At 49.0% G+C, this 19,629-nt stretch overlaps 1 protein-coding gene across 6 annotated transcripts; it reads right to left on the reverse strand.

The window, feature by feature from the left end:
- Positions 1–1,620: 1,620 nt before the first annotated feature.
- On the reverse strand, positions 1,621–19,172 carry PEX5 (peroxisomal biogenesis factor 5). Of its 6 annotated transcripts, none has more exons than XM_086402126.1 (16): positions 19,024–19,172; positions 17,332–17,494; positions 16,996–17,031; positions 16,549–16,681; positions 15,981–16,112; positions 9,916–10,021; positions 9,305–9,395; positions 8,802–8,912; positions 8,455–8,547; positions 7,591–7,710; positions 4,926–5,069; positions 4,669–4,739; positions 4,110–4,322; positions 3,717–3,882; positions 3,245–3,402; positions 1,621–2,985 (listed from the first exon to the last, which is right to left on the reverse strand). In XM_086402126.1, the coding sequence occupies exons 2-16, from the start codon at positions 17,476–17,478 to the stop codon at positions 2,784–2,786; spliced, it is 1,923 nt and encodes a 640-aa protein (XP_086258252.1). In that variant the 5' UTR covers positions 17,479–17,494; positions 19,024–19,172; the 3' UTR covers positions 1,621–2,783. The 6 variants fall into 6 exon arrangements, with proteins under 6 accessions (XP_086258252.1, XP_086258249.1, XP_086258253.1 ...); XM_086402123.1 differs by lacking the exon at positions 19,024–19,172 and adding an exon at positions 18,116–18,171; XM_086402127.1 differs by lacking the exon at positions 19,024–19,172 and adding an exon at positions 17,638–17,926.
- Between the last annotated feature and the right edge of the window lie 457 nt (positions 19,173–19,629).

The raw sequence follows: 19,629 nt of genomic DNA on the forward strand, positions 1-19,629 counted from the left end.
GCTCTTCTAGCCTCAGATCAGAGACTTTGTCATTCCCCCTGAGACCTCGACCAGGCTCCCACCAGAACCCCTCATATCACTGGCTCCTCCCACACCCACCACTGCTGGCTCCTCCCACTCAGACCACCTCACGACAAAGGCCTTTTCTGACCACACTATCTAACACTGCCCCCACAAACCCTCCACTGTACTCTCTAGTGCAATGTGCGATTTTATTTCTTCAAAACACATTGACTGAGGTTTTCTTTTTATTTGGGCATTGTATTAGGCTGCCCTGGGTCTTAGCTGCAGCATGAGAAATCTTTAGTTGCAGCCTGTGGGATCTAGTTCATTGACCAAGGACCAAACCCAAGACCCCTGCACTGGAAGCATAGAGTCTTAGCCACTGAACCACCAGAGAGGTCCCTGAGGTTTTATTTACTTGTTTATTCTGTTGCTCCTTCAACTAGTACATTAGCCATGAGAGCAGGGGCCTTGTCTGCCTTGTGAATTGCATCCCTGGTACCCAAAAGCATCTGGTTCATGATGGGGGCTCAATAAATACTGGCTGAATTTGACATGGCCTCAGGCATCTGGCCCTGATGATAAAAGCATCCACTTGGACATCTTCATGCTGCCAAACACAAGGCAGAGCAGATCAACCTGGAGATTTTACTTAAACCAGAAGTCAACTCAACTCCTAGGCTATTTACTCTGCCAGACATTTCTCCTTATCTCCACACCACAAACTTCTGCATCAGCCTGCCCAGCCCACTCCCAGGACTGTGGGCCCTGCACCACTGCCCTTCAGAGACCCAGGTGCCAGCAACAGATGCTCTCCTCCCCATAATGTTTTTTTTTTTTTTTTCTATAACAGTATTACACACGCACTAAAGAAATTTGTAAATTACAGAGAAGTATGACAAAGCAGGGCAAAAGTTGCTCACAATCTTGACACATTTAACATACTGGGAATTTCTTCTTTTCAATGCATTTTCTTCTTGAGATAACTTGTAAAATGTTTGCTAACCTTTTCTCATTATATTGTTAGCTTTGTCGTTGGATATTGTTCCCTAAATATAACTAAATAGCTAAATAATATTTTGCTGTCTGGATTACTGAACCAGTTCTCTTTTAGACATTTCAAATTCTAACATGGCCGTAGACATTTACCTCCAAATATAAATATGCATATTTTAAAATTTTTCCCTAGGATAGAGACCCATCTTGATATGTCTCTAGTTTCTGATAAAACCCAGCAGAGCCAGCATTGAAATGCTGGCATCTCAATGCCCTAAGTATTGAAAAAGACTACTGAAGTCTTTCCATGTGATAATTTGTAATAAAAAATACCAAGCAATTATATTGTACCCCATATTTTTCTGTATTGAAGTAACACAAGTAAAAAATTGCTAAACACCTGACTCTCCTGCTAAACCATCAGCACCACGAACACAGGGACCCTGACCATCTCATTCGTGTACCTCCCGTGTACTAGGTGCTGAATAATTACTGGGTAGATGCTGGGTAATCGATGTTCCACTGAGAATTTGAAAGATAAAGAGAGAAAAACTGTTGAACACCAACTTCCAAACAGCAACTCCCTTCCCAGCACACCAAATGCACACCCAAAAGCAGGACTCAAAGCCATGTCAGTTTCATTTATTCTTCATACAAATATTTTACAGCTTTATTTTTTAAATCATTTACACATATTCATACAAAGAAAAATAAATTTCAGGATGGAACCTTGGGAGCATGGTAGTTTAAAAACAAAATCTCTCTGGTCATTAGCTACTGAAGACAAGGCAAGCGGCTTCGTGGCCACCTCAGGCATTTTGGGGGTGAGTGTGTCTCTTGGCAGAACCCATGCTCACCCTCCCCCTGTGGAGGTGGTGAGGGGGAAGAAGGAAGGCAGAGGCTCATGGTAAAGCTGAACCCCCTCTTTGTTGGGGATCTGGCATGGTGGCAATTTCTGAACCGGCTTTCCAGAAGAACTTGCAGGTCGTTCTAAGCGGAGGGGGATGGCCGCACTAGGGACAGTCCTCGTCCCTGCTCTGTACTCCCTCCACAGGCCCCAGACCAGAGCCCTGGACCTGAGCCCATCTTGTTCCTTTGAGGCTCAGTCCACAACAAGCCTTCCTCCCCACTCCCCCCACCCAAACACTCTGCAGCAACTGACCCCGGTAGCCCCTGAAGACCCCTCCCGCAATGATGCCCATCACTGTGTGCAGCAGCAACCAGGAAACCCAAGCTGCAGCCAGGGGAGGTCCAAGGATGACAGAACCACAAGTACCCCTAAAAACCCGGCTCCACTGAGCCAAATCAACACTTCAATCTCACATGCCACCCTAGACACGGTCATCACAGAGGTGCTCGGTAGGACCTGCCCCACACCACTGCCTGAGGAGGCTGCGTGATTATCAATTCCTGGGAAAGGTCGGGGAAGGACAGATGTTACAAATGTGGCAGACCCATCAGAAACGGCAGCTGATGACAACAGTTACCCTCTATCTTTGGGTCCTAACCAAAAAGCAGCACCAAGAAAGGGCATGATGAGCAGATAGGGAGCTGGACGGACAGCCCTTGAATTACCAAGGGCTCCGATGACACGGCTCCTTTTCCTACAATTATGCAGGAACTAGAATGCAGACTACCCACCCCTACGCGGAGGTGGCCCCTGAGAGGCGGTACCGCTTGTGGTCATCAGCCCGCCCCCTTGGTAGGCCCATTTGGGGAGAGGGAATCATGTCCAGCACAGGGACCCCTCCAAGCAGACACTCGCAGGGCAGCTCATCCCACTGTCACTGGGGCAGGCCGAACATCGCCAGGAGGGTGGGCAGGTCCCGGGCATCGGCTGCCCCGTAGGCATCACTCTGGCCTAACATGGACAAGGCCAGACGCAGGGTGCTCCAGATATTCTCTGACATGGCGCCCCCTTCACCCCGAGGGCCCCGACTCTTCCTCTGCATGTTCAGGGCCTCCAGAAAGTGCTCCACAGCCTCCCTGCAGGGCAGAAGCATGAGAGCTGGTGAGAGGACACCCAGGGAAGGAGGCAAGTCAGTGGGCGAGGGGAGAAAGCAGCTGGGCCTGGTGGTCAAGTAACAGATCAGAGGAGGAGCCAGGGCCCATGGCAGGGAGGAGTTCATTCATTCATTCATTCACTTGTTCACTCATTCATTCATTTACTCAGTCACTCATTCATTCATTCATTCATTTGTTCGTTCACTCGTTCATTCATTCCCTCCTCAGCAGACACTCTTACCGGTGGGCCCCAAGGTTGATACAGCTTATGCCCAGGTTGTAGCGAGACCGGATATAGCCAGGCTGGAGCTCAAGGGCCCGGCGGTACGCAGCTACTGCTTCTTCACTCTGGTTTCCATTAGCCAGGGTGGCCCCTAGCTTATTCCACAGCAAATAGTCCTAAGACAGGGATGGCCAAGGGTTAGAAACACCAGCCAGGCTCACATCCAACTCTGCCCCATCTCCCCACTCTATTTCTCTAGCATGTTACGATCCCATTCCTGTCTCCACAAGTCACGACATTACCACTCACCCTTGCAGACTCCCCTAAGCCCAGATGAGCTTGGACTCCCGCCCTTCCCCTCCCAATTCTCCCAAGGAAACCAGGACGCAGAACTGGAAGGAAACACCCCGTGACACTGAAGGTCCCATCAAATGACTTCTCCCCGGGACACGGAGTCAGGGCCTCTCTCCCCTCCTCCCCAGATGCTCACGTCGGGGCGGACGCTGAGTGCAGCAGTGAAGCAGTCCACCGCCTTGTCATACTCCCCACTCAGGTTGAAGAGCACCCCCAGGCCACACTGCACGTCAGGGTCGATGGATGTCGGGTCCAGGCGCACAGCCGCCAGGAAGAGCTCTTTTACTTCAAGAAATAGGGAGCTGGGTGAGGAAGACAAAGATGCAGAAAGGCAGGTGGATGGATACGTCTATATTCCCAGTACTCCCTTCACTAACCCACGATGCATCTGTCCACCTGCACCCTTCCTTCCTTCCAACCCTGAGTCTCCCAACCCTCCAGAACTGAGCGGCAATCTACCCCAACTTCCACTGTTCAGGTCCTCCCTCTCCCTGGTCACCACCTGCCACCCCAGGAGCCCCTGACTCACTCAGACAATAGGGACCCCAGGATGCGCTTGCTGGAGCCCAGGCCCACCCCACCGGCCCCCTCTTCCCCGGGTGCCACCAGGTGGGCATAGGCCGGCGTGTAGCGTAGCCAGTCTCGCAGGGTCTCACAGGCCTGCCGCTGCAGGGACTCATTGGTGAAGCTCACAGCCAGTGCCATCAGGGCCGTCCGGTTGTCTGGCTTTAGCTCCAGGCACCTGTTTGGACCAAGACGGACAGGGCTGGTCTCAGCAGCAGCACCCTGCAATCCAAGCCGAGAGTTACCTGCCAACTCCCTCCATCCAGATACAGAGGAATCCCCTACTGGTGGGTCATTAATAAAGTCACAGATCTGAGAAAGGGGACATTTCAGCAGCTGAGGAATCAGCCAGGGTATGGAGACAGTTATTCCCAAGTTCACTCCAAACCTTAGTGTTTCATCATGAGAAAACACTTGTTAGTGGCCAGAGAGAAGACCAGGACATGTCGTTCTAAACGCTGTTTGCAGAGCTCCAAGACCACCTCACCCCTCCCCGACCCGTGCCCCCTCTTCAGAGTACTCACTTTCGCAGCGCACTGATGGCTAAAAGTTCTTGCTCGTTCTCTGCCTGGGTGGTCCCCAGATACTGCCAAGCCTAGAGAGAACGTGCCAGATTTCATCACCCGTGTAGTCATCATCCCTTCCTCTGGCTCCCCAAAGACTCACCATCTCACTCCCAGGCCCCCACCCAGACCCTAACCCTTGTGCACTACCCACTTCAGGGCCTCCCTCAAGACTGGCGGAGCCCTCTCTAATCAGGTCAGAAGGAGGAGCCACTCACTTCCATGTGCTTGGGGTCCTGCTGCACAGCTGCCTCAAAGAGCAGCACGGCGTTGGGCAGGTCCCCCTCCTGGAGCCGCCGCAGCCCCTCCTCAAAAGGCTGGGGGTGGTCCCGCAGGGGGTTCTCTTCCTCAAAGTGGTACCCCTACAAGGAAGAGGAGCCAGGTGAGACCCGGTCTCAGAAGGTGGAATCCCAGAGGGAGCTGCTATGGAGCAGTGGGAATGAGAGATGACAACCAAGACAGGCAAGAGGTGGAGAGGAAGTGGAGGGCCTCCACAAAGGGATCAGAGAAATGCTGGCAAACACTTCATGTCATGAAGGAGACTGTCCGCAACCACAGTGAAGTCAGCCCATGCTGCTACCCTGCTCCCAGCAGCTGGAAAGCCTGGCAAACTCTGATCCACACTGCAATTAAACTTTATTTTTAGGAAGTCTTTATCAGCTGATATTTCCACATCCTTGACTCCTCAGCACTGGACAGAGCACATTTCTTAACAGGATCTGCTTAGGGTATGAGATAAGCTCTCTTTAGCTATTCAAAGGGCATTTCTTGTTATCTTGCAATAGTGAGATAATATATAAAGGAAATGTGATTTGAGGCTCTGCTATTCAATTGCAACTCTCACCCAGCTCGCAGAGTCCTGTGCGTACTGACAGGATAGTATTCAAGCACTTTGAAAAACTTAATTTATTCTCCAGTTTCATTCTTAAAAGTTATTAGTATTAATCTGTATCTGATAGTAAATGAAAGCTAAACTCCAAAATCCTGCGGGCAGAAAAGGCTTCAGAGTCACGTCCTGTTCTAGTGGAGGTGTTCTCATTTGAGGGGTTAGGATGCTATTGTGCTGAGTTCTGTCCCAGGGCCGTCCACGCAGCAGAGAGGTGTTAGGTAAACTGGATTCCTAGTAAGCATGTGACTGTGACAAAACAAAACGCTCCTTTGAGGAGAGCAGGGGTCACCAGCACAAAACAACACACCAGAATGAAAACAAGATACAAGACACAGAGCAAGGCCCTTTCTGAATACAGTTAAGGACAAACCAGAATAAAACTACGAAATAAGAACATAGATGAGGCCCTTCTTCATTATAATTGTGAAAGAGATCAAGAACCAGAAATGCTTAAATCCTGCCAGCAAAGTTCTAAACCACTATAAGCCATCAGATGCAAATTATTTGTGACAGATAAAAATTAAATAATTACAATGGAAATTTAAGAAACACGACATATGGGAGATGGACTTGGGATGTTGTTGTTTCTCAGTCACTAAGTTATGTCCGACTCTGTGTGACCCCATGGACTGTAGCCCGCCAGGCTCCTCTGTCCATGGGATTCTCCCATGGACAAGAATATTGGAGTGGGCAGCCATTCCCTTCTCCAGGGATCTTTCCTACTCAGGGATCGAGCCTGGTTCTGCATTCCAGGCAGATTCTTTACTGTCTGAGCCACCAGGGAAGCCCATAACAACCTACAGATGCAGGATAAGCTTGGGATCACTGTTGCAGCCTAAAAAGTCTAATCATTAGGCCTGATCCACTGTCTGGTCTGCTCAAACTTTCATAGGATCATACTGCAAAAACAGGATCACTACTAAGTACAGTGTATCCCATCACAGAATTTTCTCCTTCATTTTAACAGTCTACAATAGCTGCTCAAGGTATGGCTGCAGTCTTGCAATTTAAGGACCATAAATAAAAAAATTTACATTCACAGACCCAAGAATTTACTTGACAGAGTCAGAACCACATCTGAAAGAAGAAAAAAAAAAAACGCTACTACTGACATATAATTCAATAACAGCAAAAGGCAAATAAAATCCAGATTGTTCATATGTGATAACAAAGTTTAGCATATTTTTGTGGAACATTAATTCAAATGCTTCTAATCCTAATTTTGCAATATCCCACCCGAGGTATCAATGATGTCAAAACAGGGTTCAAGAATCTAAAAACAGGGACTTCCCTGGCAGTCCAGAGGTTGAGAGTCTGCCTTCCAGTGCAGGGGACCACCTGGTCGGGGAATAAGATCCCACATGCCCTGCAGCATGGCCAAAAGAATAAATTAATTTTTAAAACAATAAGTAAATAGATACTACATTAGAGGGCAGAGATGGCCTACTTCCTAACATTTTCTACCAAAGGAGCTATCAATGTTCTTAAAATGCTTTCAACCAACCTCCAAAGCAGAGCTCCTTCTTCTGTGCTCTTAACGCATCATGTACAAACCCCTATTTCAGGTACTATGTCACTTATTACTGTTATTAACTTTTATATCCCAAGAATAAAGAATACTTTCAATGATTGGAGAAGAACACGGAGTGACCCTAATGGTAAAGAATCCACCTGCCAATGCAGGAGATTTAAAAGACACAGGTTCGATCCCTGAGTCGGGAAGATCCCCTGGAGAAGGGAATGGCTACCCACTCCAGTATTCTTGCCTGGAGAATCCCATGGACAGAGGTGCCTGGCGGGCTATAGTCCATGGGGCCACAAAGAGTTGGACACCACTGAAGTGACTTAGCACACTGGGAGTAATCCAGGCTTCCTTTTCATGGAAGGGGGCTCAAGAAAATGATTATTTAAATGTGGGTACCCTTCAAATTCAGGAGTAAAGGAGAGACAATAAAAGAAGGAAACCCTGCAACGTGAAAACAGCCACTTCTCACCTTGTCATAGGAAGCGGATGTGAGGTCGTCATGGTCAGAGAGCCAGGGGTGGGCCTCAGCGTCACGCTTTGCCATCTCCTCCAACTCTGCCTGCAACTTGTCCCAGAAATCGACATCAGACTGTAAGGGAGGGAGGGCAGATAGGGAAGAAGGTCCATTGTGACGGCCCCGGCCCGCTCTCAGTGCAGTAGCTCTTCCTTTCCCACGTGTCTCAGATCACCGGAAAGCTTTCCTTTGCTGCTCTTCCCAGATGCTGTTCCCAGATCCTGACTCAGTGGGCTGGGAGGCCCAGGAACTGCTGTTTTCGACAGGCACCCACACCATCCCATGGCGAAGGAAATGGCAACCCACTCCAATATTCCTGCCTGGAGAACTCCATGGACAAAGAAGCATGGCAGGCTACATTCCATGTAGTTGAAAAGAGTCAGACACGACTGAGTGACTATCACTCACACTCACACCCCATCCCAAGTAATTCTGACACAGATGATCCAGAATGTTATGAAATACTGCTACTGCTGCTAAGTCACTTCAGTCGTGTCCAACTCTGTGCGACCCCATAGACGGCAGCCCACCAGGCTTCCCCGTCCCTGGGATTCTCCAGGCAAGAACACTGGAGTGGGTTGCCATTTCCTTCTCCAATGCATGAAAGTGAAAAGTGAAAGTGAAGTCGCTCAGTCGTGTCCGACTCTAGCGACCCCATGGACTGCAGCCTACCAGGCTCCTCCGTCCATGGGATTTTCCAGGCAAAAGTACTGGAGTGGGGTGCCATTGCCTTCTCCATCATCTCTGATGCTGGGACACCCACTCTCTCCAGAGGAGCATTTCCTCCTGGCTTGGTCACACTTCGCCAGCTGTTCTCACCTCTATGGCCGACTTGGCTCGTTCAAACTCCATATCGAGGGCAGACGTGTTTACTGGTCTTGTGAACTGGTCAACCCAGGCCTCTGACGTACCCTGTAACAAAGCAGGCTGGTCATAGCACCACCACCGATTTTCTACCCACTAAATGCCCAGTGAACACCCATTAGATACCACCAACCTGGGCACTTCTGAGAAGAACATTCTCAGAATCTCTTTCCCGCCCACTCAGGACCTGGATGCTACCAAACAAGCTGGCAATAGGTTCCCTTCACCCTCTGGGACCCCTGAGCCCACGGCCGGGGGCACCAGCAGCTCTGGGGTGGGGCTGGGAGGTGACAGGAGCCTACCTGCTGCTGAATAAACTCTGCCGCCCACTGCTCTGCCTGAGCTCGGCCTGACCCTGCGCCGGACTCCAGGGACACCTGCCCCTCGCCAATCTGCCGCACGAATTTCAGGAACTGGGGCACAGAGACATACACGGGCCACTTGGGAGAGGACTTGCAGGTGTGCCCTCTCGACCATGCCCAGAGGAGCCTGCACTGACCCCTCCCCCTGAGGACCACCTCTAGCTTCAGACAAGGTATGCTAAGGACCCTGGAAAAAGCGGAGAGCAAAGAGAGGGGGATCTCTGGCTCTAAAGATAGGAGAAGACACAGAAAAGACAGAGGGTTAGCAGGCAAGGAAGTGCGGGCAACAAGACTGGGGGAAGAGGCAGGGCCCTAAGTCTCTGCGCCCCAGAGAGGAAGGAGTGGACCCCGGGTCCCAGCTCTTTCTCTTTAAACTAAACGGGGGTAAGGGAAGGGTTCCCCTGACTTCTCAGATGAAGCAGCAGTGGTGAGATGCAGCTCACCTCAGAGTTAGCCAGCTTGGGGTCATCCACCTTGGCCACAAAGTCACTGGCTGTGTGCTGCAGGTCCTCCTCAGGCTGGTATTCATCATACCTGGAACAGGCGAGGATGTGCTAACTGTACACGTGGGTCTGCCACTACCTTGCCCTCACTGTTCCCCACTCCTCGCCTGCAGTAGAGTTCTCATCGGGGAAGAGAGAGGGTGTCCACACTCCCACAAATTCCACTTTACATTACAGAAGGACCTCTGGGCAGGAGGGGCAGAGCACTAGCTACGTGCTTCTACCTCTCTCTTCCCCAAACCATCTTTGGGACAGAGAGAAGGAACAGATAGTAGCAGGCTCCAAATTAAAGGGAAACAGGTGCGTCAGATAAAGCTACGAATTCTTGGTACAATAGTTAGGGTTCTTGATTCAGTTACATTTGAAACATAAATAAACTGGGGTAATTGTACAAGTGGAAGCCTTAGAGTAGGTAATGAAGGGGCTGCAAGTAGGTTTGAGGATGTAGATGGAGGAGCTTGGGGGGCACAGGAGCAGACAGGGGGTTGAGGGAGGGGACTGTCCAGTGCTCGTTCCACGGGGCCCATCCAGAGAGAAGAGGCTGGACTCACCAGCGATCAGCGGCAGCCGTTCCCTCCGGCTCTCCCAGCCACAGCTTCTCCTCTGACTGCTCCAGGTACTCCTCAGCCCAGCGGGCCGGAGACACAGACAAAGGGTCTGCAAGGAGCAGAGAGGTGGGCAGTCAGCAAGGGAGTAGGGAGGGGAGAACAAGAACCAAGTCAAGGCAGAATCCCACAGACACCCCTGGTCAAAAGAAAACACTACCAAGTTTTCAATATCCAACCTACTCCCCAGGGGCCTGGGGGACAAGTGTACTGAGCTGGGGACAGGAGACCAAATGAGGCGGCTCAGAAGAGGGGTATGGACCAAACACTTTTTGTTTGAAATACAAGAGTGCTCACTAAGACAGCAGGCACCGGGCCTCCAGCTTCCTCAGAGGTGATGCGGGGACCTCAGGGACCAGGGAGACATGAGCGCTCCCACTCCTTAATCAAGCCTCTGTCTGTCCTGTCTATACAGTTCACGCCCTCCAGGGCACAGGAGGCTCGTATTTCATCCTAACATAATGTACCACCAAGAGAATCTGAGGAGCAGAATGCTGAGCCAGACCTAGAGATGTATGGGCCCACTCTGCCCACTGGGTCTTTTTTTTTTTGAGATGTAACATACAAACACGAAAGTACGTAGAGTGGGCCAGACTTAGGTGTGCTGCTTCATTAATTTCTACCTATGAACACACTCCAGATGTGTGTTCATGGACGGCATGGACTGTCTCCTGTTCCCTCGCGGGTTCTCGCAGGCCCCCACCACCACCCCACCCCGGGATAAACACTATTCTGACTTCTGTCACGTCTGACTGGTTTTGAGAGCTATGTTTTTCAGTCTAATTCCAGAAATTGTCTTAGAAGCTCTCGTGACAAAGGTTGCACCAAGGCAATCTCAGAATAAACATAACAAATGAGGCTGCTGAACTTTTCTCAACCTGCAGGACTTTGCTCTTTTCTATTCTGAGGCCAGAAATAAAAAGAGAGACAAATTAAAGGATTTAAAGGGGCCCTAAGGAATTAGTACACGAAGTGAAGGATGGGCTTGTGGTCTTCTTTCCTTCCTGCTCGGCCCTCTTGCCCTTACACATGGTCATCCTGTCTTTGGAAGCTCTGTCACCACTTTTAACACCAAGGAGGCAAGTTGACCTTCTCAGTATTGATTTATAACAGAACTTTCTATTCCACTGAACTGACACTCTGTCTGAATAATTTCAACAAGCTAATCTCAACATCTGAGAAAACAATGCCAAAATCTGAAAAAGAAAAAAAAAAATCAAGACACAGGTATCACCTAATCATAAATAATGAGTGACTTATTAGCAATAAAATGAAAGATACAGTTGACAACTTTTTTGATCATGGACTTGGTCTCTTAATTTCAAGAGCTCCTAACATTTATATCCTGATTTCCCTCACTGGCTTTTACAGGCAACCTTTCTCTTTCCTTTGCCCCAGCTAGACTGTTGGCTCAAGTCTGGAGACCTAATAAGGAAATGCCTAATACCCCTATCCTGTTCTGTTGAAAAATAACCAGTCCCTTCTCCTTACCCTCCAGTCATGCCTTCAGCTGGAATGTTTCGCAAAAGCATATTCTGGCCACAAATACCCCTCGAATTACAGAGAACACCAGTTCTGTGCAATCCTCCTTTACAGGACAAGAAGCGACAGAAAAAGTACGAAATGACCCAGACTCTACAATGGACAAGAAGTAGTTTAGGAAAAAAAAAAAAAAAATCCCAGAGATGCATCACCATCAAAGAGCCATAATTTGGTATTTAACCATACTGGCCATGAGATTCAGGATTTTCTGGCATTGGGAATCTACTCCAACAAAGGATGTAAAATAAAATAATCAAAAAAATACTACCTGGCCTTCAATGCTTTTTGAGAAAATCTTATAGAAATCCAGATGCATGTGCTTGCCTGTGAGATTGAAGGAACTAAGGCCTGCTGAGTGGGAGGGACTATCCAAAGTCAGGAGATCCTAGAGTGATACCCAGCAACCTAACCTAGATACCAGACATCTGACTCAGAGCCTCCACCTCACTTCAATTCTCAGTGTGTGTTCATCTCATCTAGAAACATGAACACCAACTCAACAATCAAAAACTCAGAATTTCCTACCTCTATCTGTGGAAGTTTCCACATCTGCTAAATAACACAGTGGTCTAGAGGCAGGTTCTAGGGCCTTCTCTGGTGGTCCATTAAGAATCCGCCTTCCAACGAGGGAGACACAGGTTTGATCCCTGATTCGGGAAACGAAGATCCCACACGCTGCGCAGTAACTAAGCCCACGTGCCACAACTACAGACCCCGCACTCTGGAGCCCTCTTGACATGACCAGAGAGAAGCCTGTGTGCAGCAACTAAGACCTGACACAGCCAAATTAATTCATTACATTTAAAAAATAAAAAAAAAGAAAGAAGGCAGGTTCTAGGGTCAGCCTACCTGCACGCGGATCCCAACTCTATCACTGACTCACTGTGCGTCTCCTGCCCCAAGTCTCCCTCCCCACAAATCAGTCAACCCCCTAAGTTTCTAAGTCCTTATCTGTGAAATGGAGATAATAATAGCTACCTCACCAGGATTCTTGTGAAGACCAGATGGGATAATGCCAGTGTAAAGCACAGAGTAACAAGTATTAGCTACTATCATCATTCCTGTCGGCTCAAGGCAAAGCCATACAAAAGTGGAAACATCACAATGAGATTGTTATTTCTTTTATTCCACAGCCTTTCTGCTGCCATCAAGGGGAGATCTATCGCCAATCACCATCTGCTAATTCTGGCCACTGGTCTTCCTATGAAGAGCAGGTTTATCTCTCATGACTGTCATGTAAACCCCACACACCATGTTACCTGAGGCAATCTAAACTCAAAACCCCTTAAAGATGTTTCTCTTCTCTAGAGCTGAGCAATCACAAGATGGATAGTTATTTGGCCCACAAGATTGCTAAATAAGGGGGGAGGGTTGGAGTTCCGTCAGGAAATACATCAGACTCAAAAATGAGCTTCACGTGGTAATGGAATAATTCTGAATCTTGATTGCAGTGATAGTTACACAAATCTGCATGTGATAAAACTACATGAAACTATAAACACACAAATAAAAGTACGTAAAACTGGTGAAATCTAATAAGATACATCAGATCAGATCAGTTGCTCAGTTGTGTCCGACTCTTTGCGACCCCATGAATCGCAGCATGCCAGGCCTCCCTGTCCATCACCAACTCCCGGAGTTCACTCAGACTCACGTCCATCGAGTCAGTGATGCCATCCAGCCATCTCATCCTCTGTCGTCCCCTTCTCCTCTTGCCCCCAATCCCTCCCAGCACCAGAGTCTTTTCCAATGAGTCAACTCTTCTCATGAGGTGGCCAAAGTACTGGAGTTTCAGCTTTAGCATCATTCCTTCCAAAGAAATCCCAGGGCTGAGTTCCTTCAGAATGGACTGGTTGGATCTCCTTGCAGTCCAAGGGACTCTCAAGAGTCTTCTCCGACACCACAGTTCAAAACATGGATCATGGCAATTTTCTGATTTTGATATTGTACATAACGAACAAATGCAAAATATGACCAATGGTGAAAACAGAGGTAAAGACACACAGAAACTTTCTGTACATGTTTTTTGCAACTTCCATAGGCACTATATTTCCAAATACAACATTAAAACAAGAAAAAATGGTTTCTTACTAAATTCTGGAATCCTTATAATGGAGACTTAAAAATATTATAGATTTAAAGAATATAACCTTCTCTCAACTTGAAGTCTACTTATCCACAAAGAAACAGGCTATGTCACTACTCTGAAAATATCAGCCATAAATGCTATGAGGTTAGTGTCCAGGGATTCCACATCCACGGATTCAACCAATTACAGATGGAAAATATTCAGAGGGGGTGGGGCAGGGGAATTCCAAAAAGTTCCAAAAAGCAAAACATGAGTTTGTCCCATGCTGGCGACTATTTACAAAGCACTGGCACTGTATTAGATATTAATAATTAATCCAGAGATTTAAAGCATATGGGAGGTTAGGTTCTATGCAAATATGATGCAATTTTATATAAAGGACTTGAGCATCCACAGGGGTCCTGAAACCAAATCTCTGCAGATACCACAAAGGACTGTACTAAGAAGTCAGTTCCCTCTAGTTCTTTCTGCGAGATCTCAACTTTTTCATTCAATAAATCCTGAAGGGCCATTACATACAAAGCAATATATTACTGCAACAGAGCATTTATACGAAGATAGATCCCACACAGCTCAACTTTCCTTTCCAGTTTTCCACATCCTTGCCTCCAGGAAACAAGAGGAGGAAGAGAGAGATCTCCCAAAGAGAATTTAACACGTAAGACAGGTCCAATACATTTTTCTAAAGTAGCTCTTCATTTACAGGGTAAGGAAGATTTCAATGGCTCCAAGCACTTGAGTAATTGTAATAACAAAAATTTCATCAGTAATAACTAAAAACTCATCCTGAGTTATCAAAAATGACTGATGCTCGTGAGTTATAACAGAAGTATCTCTGAAATAAGAGCACTTAAAGCTAAAATGTGTACAAAAAGGTGAGTACTAGTCTGGTGGAGGGAACTTTGTGGTTAAAGCTCAGATTTTCCAGTTGAGGCAATTCCAAAGAAGATTCTCAATGATAGTGTAATGGTTCTAAGTACGGAGCCTGGAGTCAGACATAAGTTTGAATATCATCTGTTACTGAATGATAATCAGACAAAATATTAACCCTTTCAAAACTCAATTTCCGTGTCTATAAAATGCGGGCAGAATATCTACCTTTTGTCACTGTGAAGCTCAACTGGCTTTGAGAATATGAAGTGCCCGGAAACCAAGAACACTCACTGTTCTTCCTTAAACTCCAATTTAAAAGAGGGAAAGGGAGTCATGATAAAAGAGACCAGCAGCTTTATTTTATTTTAGTTGTTAGATTTTGGGGGTTTTCTCCTGTGTGTAGAGGAAGGCCTATCTTTAGGACAATAAAAATGACTGGGGGCGGGAGGTACCCATTAGGTCATTAATCGTGTCATGAAAATTCAGTAACTATGATGACAGGAGGACCCTGAGAGGCCAGGATCTTTGTGACTTTCTCCCTTTATCTCTCTTGTTATTCTTGATTTATTAAGTGGAAATAGCCTAACGATGCTCACTTTGAGAGCAATCAGGAAAAGCAAAGCTGAAGAGAAGGCCCTTGCTCAGGCCTGTCCTCAGACAGGCTGAGGGGAGAAGAAGCAGTCCCACGGGGTGTGATGACCTTGGACAACTCAAAAATGGAAAGTTAGGCTGGGACCCTGAAGAGCTTAAGATGCAGGCCTGGCAGTACAGCATAATGGCTAAGCCCACCAACTCTGGAATCATTCAAACCCAGAGTCAAATTTCAACTCCACCACTTACAAATCCATGATTCCCTGGGCAAACTACTTAATCCCTCAGCCTCAGTTTTCTTATCTATGTACTAAGAATAAAAACAGTAACAACCTCAAGGGTTTTCGGGGAGATTAAATGGACAATGCATTTAAAGCACTGAAACAAAGCCTAGCTCATGGCGAAGTAAACATTAGCTCATATTATTAATTTTTATTATCATCACCAAGACCGTACACTTCAAGCCTTTGAACTCCACAATTCCACTTTCCAAGGCTCCAACCCTGCTCAGGACGACTTAATGCCAGAATCCCCAGGGATGCCATGAACAGCTCTTTCTTCCTAGGCAACACTGCCACCCATCCAATCTGTGGATCCTCTCCACCAAACTACAATAATAAAGTTCCAGGTAACAAAGAAGAAAACCTAACTCCTCATGTTCTCTCTCTCCTCCCAGTCTCTTAACCAGTTCAAACCTACTCCTCTGCATAATATGTTTCAATTCCCTTTTACCATCTAAGAGAAACCTGGTTCAGTGCCCTATAGAAGAGAGTCGAGTTCAGAAAGGTCACAAGCAGCTGAAATCACTCTATATAGATGAGGGTTTAAAAAAAAAAAAAAAAAACATGAATGAGGATAACAGTGTAGAACTCTGCCCCATAGGAACCATTTTAGATTTTCCCATGACAAGCCTCACCTGTAACCTCAGAGATGAACTCTTGGGACCAGTCAGTCTCATTATACTCCTGAGTGACATCCACAGCATCTCCAGCTGCGAGAAACTCCTGAGCCCAGTTCTCGGACAAGGCCAAGTCTGCCACACCAGGGGCTTCAGAGAGAGAGAGAGAGAGAGAGAGAACTGAGGAAAATACACATCATTCCATCAGGCCTCAGGAACCCTGTTGTTGCTCTTGTTTAGTCTCTAAGTCATGTCCGACTCTTTGCAACCCCGTGGACTGTAGCCCGCCAGGCTCCTCTGTCCATGGGATTCTCCAAGCAAGAATATTGGAGTGGGTTGCCATTTCCACCTCCAGGGGATCTTCCAGATCCAGGAATCAAACCCGCATCTCCTGCATTGGCAGGCACATTCTTAACTGTCTGAGCCACCAGGGAAGCCCTGAGTACATGCGAAAACACTCTACTCTATTTGTCTCCTTCTATAACTCAGCTCCCCAATATCAGCGGCTTCCAAATACAAAATCCCCTTGTCTCCATCTGCCCAGAAAACAGTGATTCCCCTCCCTAACACCAGACCCTGGACCCACCTCTCTGGGGTGCCTGGCGGAAGTTTGACTGTTCAATCTCCTGCATCTCGGCCAGGAGGTCATCCATCTTGAAGGTCTGAGGGGCACGGGACACGAGAGGTGCATTCTGGTCCTGGAGGAACTCAGCCACCAACTGTCAGAAGAGAGATGGTAAAGCGAACCCAGCAAGAAACAGGGGCCCATTCCATGAGGGACACAAACGTCAAACACAAGGAAAGGGAAACCCAGAACCCATAGATTTGGAAACGCTCAAAGAATACTTAAAGCGACAAAATTCTGTAAAGCAATTATCCTTCAATTAAAAAATACATAAGTTAAAAAAAAAACAAACAAGAAAGCTGAGGCAACTCTCATTGGATCAGGGAAGCCTGCAGACTGAAAAAAGAGTGAGCCAAGTTTAAAGTATGAGCAAACAAAAAATGAGACAGGAGAGACTGGTATATTTACCTCATCTTCAGAAGCTACCCCCAAAGGCTTAGAGACCTAAGACAAAAGAGAGATGATATGGTAAAGTAGTGAAGACCACAGACCCTAACTCAGCCCTGGGTAAAAATTCCAGCTCTTCCATTCATATGACCTTGGGCAAGTGACAAAACTTCTCTGAGCCTCAGTTTCTTCATCCACAAAATGGTTGCCTTCCTCTATACAAAGTCGTTCAATGCCTAATACAGTAAAGCTGACTCATCAGTAACTGCTATTATTTGAAACACAATAAAGCAAGCAGTTATCCCAAAGCGTGCATCTGGACCCTCCATCCCAGGTTTCCACCTCAAAAGCACTCACCGCTTCCGAGGCTGGGGCTCCTGGAGGCCAGGGGCCGGGCCTCAAGCCCTCCTGTCGAAGGGCCTTGTCCTGGGTGAAGTGCCCGGCCAGCTTCATGAGTGGGTTAGCACCCCCACATTCCGCCTCCACCAGCTCCCTCATTGCCATGGTGACCGCCGGCTCTCTGATGGGCAGAGGTTTGGAACTGAGGTCCAAGAGCCAAACCCTTCCCCAACCCACAACTCTGCCCGTATCTGGGGGAGGCAGGCAGACGTCCGTCCCAGGTGATTGGCCGCGGGCCACTGTGCCTTCTCGGCTTGCCCCCACCTTTGCCAGGAGTCGGGGGGCCGGTGCCCTCCTGCCGCCCCCCTCAAAGGCTACCGCGCTCCGCCGGGGCCTCTCCAGCGGCCTCCACGACTGCGGTCTCAGGCAGCGGGACAGACGGCGACCGCCCCCCCACAGACGGGCCTGGACCCCAAGGAACCAGGGGGACCATTCCGCAGCTGAGCTGTACGCGGACACTGGCCGGGCAAGGAAGAGGGGGCACGCCGCGGGGCAGTCAGTCCAGGCCCCCACACCCCTGTCGCCGGGCGAGCACCGCAGGGGGGCCATTCCCGCCCCCTAAGTCACCTGGGCCCCACCCCCTGTTCGGCCGGTCGTGGCCCACCCCTCCAGCGCTCCTAGCACCCCATCTCTCCCGCCCCGGTAGCAGCTCAAGCCCCGCCCCCGCTCCCTGCGAGGACACCGCAAGGGCGGGGGGAAGACCAGGAAGGTGTCCTCGCGCCCCTCGGGGCCCAGAGCTCACCGCCGCGCGCGGAGCCGCCGACCAGGCCCGGCACCTGGTGCTGGCCGGAGAGGACTGGAGCGGAGGGGGCGGGGAGCCAGGGGCGGGGCTAGGGCTTAAAGGGGCAGTGACCGTCGCGAGGCCCCCGCTGCCCTGCGGAAGCTGTTGAAGTGGGCGGGGCTTTAGGTATGCGGCGCAGCGTAATGGGCGGAGTCATGGGTCTTAAAGGGGAAGTCTTGGAGCGTCGACTAGGCGAGTGTTCGAAAAGATCGTGGACGCTAGGACATATTTGATGTAAATCTTAAAGAAGAATGGAGCTAGGCGGCCTTCCTGGTCTTTGTGGGGAAGCCGAGCACGCGGATCGTGGACTCAGATCGTTCTGCCTCTTCCCGGGGGGTGCACTGTGACTCCGGCATGTTCCCTCCCTTTCTAGGTCTCGGTTTTAGAGAAAGGCCCTAACGCAGGAATAGTGGAGGTCAAATCCGCGGCCTTCCCCAGCCTTCCAGGCCTTCCCCAGCCTTCCAGGCCTCCCCGCTTCCAAACTGCCCCTAGCAGGACAGCGTCACAGTTTCCATGGTGACAGAGGCCTGCCCCCGAATCCCTCAGCCACATCTGCGTATTGGGGAAAATAGCACAAAATGACAAATTCCGGTGACTAAAATAGGGTCCAACACATCCTGAGACTTCAAGCTGGTAACCTACAGGGAAGGTGCACAGTGAGTCACCTCTCTCCCCTCCTTCCTCCGTCGCCACCTGTCAAGGTCACCGTGGTGACCCTATTCCCACGGTCCCAGACTGGGAAAGCACAACTATCAATGCAAGAAACGATTTTTAATCACAGAATAACCCTCAGGTCCCACCATCTGCCACAAAATTGACCCTGGTGTCAAAACCTCAAGGACACTGGAAGACAAACCCTGAAATCTCACCGGCTTCCAAGTCCCAGGGTGTCCTGACGTCATGAAGAAGGGCAGGAGGTGCTCAGGGCTGTGGACAGTTGAGCAAGGACAAGTTTGTGCCAAAAGGAAAAAAAAGAGTACCATCCCAGCTTAGGGTGCAGGAGAGGAAGGTTATCAGCAGGTGGCGCCCTGAGCCAGGCTTGCTTCCTGGCTGTGCTGCTGCTGCTGCTGCCAAGTCGCTTCAGTCGTGTCCGACTCTGTGCGACCCCATAGACGGCAGCCCACCAGGCTCCCCCGTCCCCGGGATTCTCCAGGCAAGAACACTGGAGTGGGTTGCCATTGCTTTCTCCAATGCATGAAAGTGAAAAGTGAAAGTGAAGTCACTCAGTCGTGTCCGACTTCTAGCGACCCCAGGGACTGCAGCCCACCAGGCTCCTCCGTCCATGGGGCTCTCCAGGCAAGAGTACTGGAGTGAGGTGCCATTGCCTTCTCCGTAGATTTCAAAGGTGGAAGCCCCAAGGGACCGTAAGGGCAAAGCTGTGTAAACATGTCCCTGATGGTAGAGAAGCTGCTCTGCCACCTCAGGGAAACAGAATGGCAGGGAAAATCTGAGACTGAAAAATTTCTCCTTTTCCT

This window comes from Bos grunniens, chromosome 5, assembly GCF_055505025.1.
Source record: "Bos grunniens cultivar Pamir isolate PY7600 chromosome 5, Bosgru_T2T1.0, whole genome shotgun sequence".
NCBI lineage: Eukaryota > Metazoa > Chordata > Mammalia > Artiodactyla > Bovidae > Bos > Bos grunniens.

Coding starts and splice junctions, on each gene's coding strand:
- PEX5 (XM_086402126.1), bottom strand. CDS start 17,478: ATGGCAATGAGGGAGCTGGTGGAGGCGGAATGTGGGGGTGCTAACCCA. Junction 10,022..15,980: donor GTTCATCTCTGAGGTTACAG/GTGAGGCTTGTC, acceptor TGCTCCTTGCAG/ACCCTTTGTCTGTGTCTCCG. Junction 4,740..4,925: donor AGGACCCCAAGCACATGGAA/GTGAGTGGCTCC, acceptor CGTTCTCTCTAG/GCTTGGCAGTATCTGGGGAC.